Here is a 3,834-nt window from a genome sequence, read left to right on the forward strand (position 1 = left end):
TGGGGCCCATACTGCACTGACCACGGGGCCACCCAAAGCACAGGGTCCAGGGCAGTCATCCCAATTCACCCCCACCACCCCAGGGATGACCCTGCTCCACACACACACACACACACACACACACACACACACACACACACACACACACACACTTGTAGGACACATAGGGAAATCCCCTGCATCACATTCTCCTGCTCCCTAACAGACAGCATGTCTGCAAGCAGGAGTCCCTGTCCTTCCCTCCACCCCTCTTTGCAGATGTAGTTTGAGTCAGAGCACAGCAAAGGAGGAACATCCGTAGGGCTAGGGACAGACATTACACAAACTGGTTGAAGTGATCAGAAACTGGTTTAAACCTGTAACAGATCAGATTCACTGTACATAAACCAGTTTGAAAATGGCTGAAACCAGTTTGAAATAAGCCTGGTTGAACATAGTATCAGACTTAACCGATTTGGCTCAAACTGGTTTATGCAATGTCTGTCCCAGACCCCTTGCTGGTTTAAGTTAAATCAGAGTCCCCCAGCATCCAGCATGCTCTCTGGGCTGGGCAGGGCTCTCATCTCACCTCCTCTCTGCTCCTTAGCTGGAGCTCAGCACAGAATTGCAGGGACAGCAGGGTCTACTGGCTTCCCCATGCCCCCTTCCCCACCCGCTCCTCCCCCACTCACTGCTTAAGCAGAGACCCCTTCCTCCTCTCTGCCACAGCACAGACCATAGCCAGCATGTGGTATGCTAGCTAATGCCGACCGGTATCTATGTGCGTCTCTCTCTCCAATTTCACTAGGATAGGTAGGCAGAACAGCGATTGCTTAGGGCTTTTGGAGCTAATCAACAGGTTAGCCAGTAAGCTGTTTAAGAATTTTGAAGTAATGTGGAGAGAGGCTATTATTTTACTAATCCAGTGATAAAGACTTATCAGTCCCCTGGCTGGCCTGCTTACATGTCAGTTTGCTGCAGACAGTATGATGAAGCAGGGAGGGAAATTGAAAAGCTCCATATCATCAACAGATGCATGCACTGCACACCCCGCTTTCCCTCAGAGTGCTAGCCTGGGGCTGAGGGCTGGCAACACTCCTTCCCCTTGAGCAGCCAGCAGGGAAAAGCCTGGGACCGGGCAGGCAGACATCCCTAATTAGAGTGTCCTGCTGGGGCCTGACCACACCCCCCTCAGCTCAGCTCCCTGCAGAAGGGAAGGGAGGGCTGCTCTAGCATCCTTTGGCTTCTAGCCTGAGCCACTACAGGCATGTACCTGAACTTCCTCAGTCCAGACAGACTGTCTATCCAGTTTTAAACCAGTTCAGCCTAGTCAGGTTAGACTAACCTGCAAAGATTTAATCAATTCAGGCTCAGGCTTTTTGAAAGTCAGTCCCTAACCTAGATGTCCCTGAACTGAGATCAGCTATGCTGCAACATGCTGAGGTGCAGCTGATCACATGTCACTGAAGATATCTGTTCCTAGCCTCAGGCACCTCAGTCCATCTATGCACCTAATAAATGAAACAATCTGCCCCATGCAACATGGTTCCATTCCTCAAATCAAGTCTTCTTCTGCTGAATCAATCTCTGTATTGATCACACAGTGAAGTCAATCACGTTCTGAGACAAAGTCACTGACGTCTGCAAGTGGTGCAAGTATAATCACCACACGATCATTACATACACTCATAACACAGAGCTGCCAAGGAAGGGGTCATCTAATCCAACACTGCCTTAAGGCATGGCCAAGTATACCTAGACTATACCCCAACCTGTTGTTCTTAGACATCTCAGACAACAGGGATTTTACAGGTAACTACATCATCATCCTCACTTTAACTACATATAGAGTGCTCTCTCCCTTTCATTTTTATTATCATACTGAGTAAATATACCTAAAACTGAAATAGTCTACATTTAGGGGGAAAAGCAAGTAAAAATATGCTTCCATCCTTCCTCAGAAGATACTGACCACCTCAGATAGCAGAGCTCTTGCAGGAGTAACATGGAAAAGGTGGAAGGAGCCATACCATCATCTGCAAATCATAACACAATTTTGTTGAGCTATTTTCTGGGATTAAAATAAAAGTAAGGAGAGGGAGGGGTATCATAGCTAGGCTGAGAAGTTTAGCCCGAGGGTAGGCAATACCATTACAGCCAACTCCATACACTTTTAGGTGCCATTTGAAAACAGACCATACCTTTACATGGTTACATGTCAGAAGTTGAGAAATTCGTTGCTCAACTAGCAGAAAAGAGCCAACTGTAGGGCCATCCAAGTTCTCTGCATCCCGGGCTTGCATAAGAAATCCTTCAAAGTCTGGCCCAGACAAAGTCACTAAAACAGGAAGGGTGAAAAATGTAGTTAGGCAGTTTACCATGTAAACTGGCAGAAGGGCAAGGCAGGGTGGCACCTTAGAGTAACTAATTCAGAAAGTCTACTTAGTCCAGAGGTCGGCAACCCGTGGCACACATGCCAAGCATGGCATGTGAGGCCATTTTGCTTGGCATGACGCAGCACAGCTGTTTGGAGCCTCCCGGCTGCAATCAGCCCCAGCTCTGGGTAGCTGCTGCCAGTGACAGAGCCTGGACTGCTCCCAGCAGGGCTTGCAGTGTCCCAGCTGCTGGCTAGAAGCAACCCGGGATCCCAGCTGGCAGCAGCTCCCCAGAGCCAGGGGTGGCTGCAGCAGGGAGGCTCCAAACAGCTGTGCCAGGCTCCGGCATTAGCTGCGCACTGGCATGTGCACCAGCGCCTTGGAGCGGGCGGTGGGCGACGGGCCTGAGGCAGCTCAGCCCCGGTCTCTCCCCCACTCCCAGCACGGAGGTGATTTCATAGACATTTGGGCCGGAAAGAACCCCAGAGGATCATTGAGTCCAGCCCCCTGCCCCAGGGACAGGAAGTCAGCAGGGATCATAGGATCCCAGCAAGATAAGCATCCAAATGTGTCTTGAAGGCGTTCAAAGTGGGTGCTTGAACCGCCTCTGGCAGCAGTCTATTCCAAACCTTGGGGGCTCAGATAGTGAAGAAGTTCTTTCTTATGTCCAGCCTGAATCAGTCACAGTTGAGTTTGTGAATGTTTGATCTTGTAATCCCTTGGAGGGCTCTGGTGAACAGACGTTCCGCCAGATCTTGATGAGCACCCCTGATAAACTTGTAGGTGGCCACCAGATCACCCCTGAGCCTGCGCTTTTCCAGGCTGAATAGCCCCATTGCTCTCAGCCTCTCATCATAAGGTCTGTTTTCCTGACCTCTGATCATGTGTGTGGCTCTTCTCTGAACCCTCTCAAGCTTCTCCACATCCCTTTTGAATTGTGGAGCCCAAAACTGGATGCAGTACTCCAGCTGCAGCCTCACCAAGGCCAAGTACAGCAGGAGAATGATGTCCCAGGGTCTGCTTGCAAAGCATCCATGGATGCAAGCCAGCGTTTTGCTCGCTTTACTAGCAGCAGCATCACACTGAAGGCTCATGTTCATCTTGTGGTCAACCATGACCCCCAAGTCCCTTTCATCTGTAGTGCTAACTAGTGTAGCACTACCGAGCCTATAAGCATGGTGCAGGTTTTTCCTCCCAAGGTGGAGAAGCTTGCATTTTTTGGTGTTTAACACCATCAGGTTCTCACCTGGTACAGTTGTTTGGAGCCATCCTGGGCTCTGGGCAGCTGCAGCAAGCAGCAGGCAGAGTGCAAACAGCTCCACCAGGCTGCACAGCTCTGACATCAGCTCTGTGCTGGTGGAGACTACATGTGCACCTCAGGGCAGACAGCAGGGCAGCGCAGCCCCGCCCTAAGGTGCCCAGCTCTGGGGAGCTGCTGCCAGCCGGGATCCTGGGCTGCTCCCAGCAGGCAGCTGGGAAG

The 3,834-nt window shown here is 50.8% G+C and overlaps 1 protein-coding gene across 3 annotated transcripts in view; it reads right to left on the minus strand.

The window, feature by feature from the left end:
* LOC109286871 (putative ferric-chelate reductase 1) overlaps nucleotides 1-3,834 on the minus strand; it is a 44,634-nt gene that overhangs the window by 29,761 nt on the left and 11,039 nt on the right. For all 3 annotated transcript variants that reach the window (XM_019501669.1, XM_019501670.1, XM_019501671.1), the window contains one exon: nucleotides 2,181-2,317. In XM_019501669.1, coding sequence (XP_019357214.1) covers nucleotides 2,181-2,317 — 137 coding nt within the window. The remainder of the gene's footprint in view (nucleotides 1-2,180; nucleotides 2,318-3,834) is intronic.

Source organism: Gavialis gangeticus, unplaced genomic scaffold (assembly GCF_001723915.1).
Source record: "Gavialis gangeticus isolate Ggan-Ray unplaced genomic scaffold, GavGan_comp1, whole genome shotgun sequence".
Taxonomy (NCBI): Eukaryota; Metazoa; Chordata; order Crocodylia; family Gavialidae; genus Gavialis; species Gavialis gangeticus.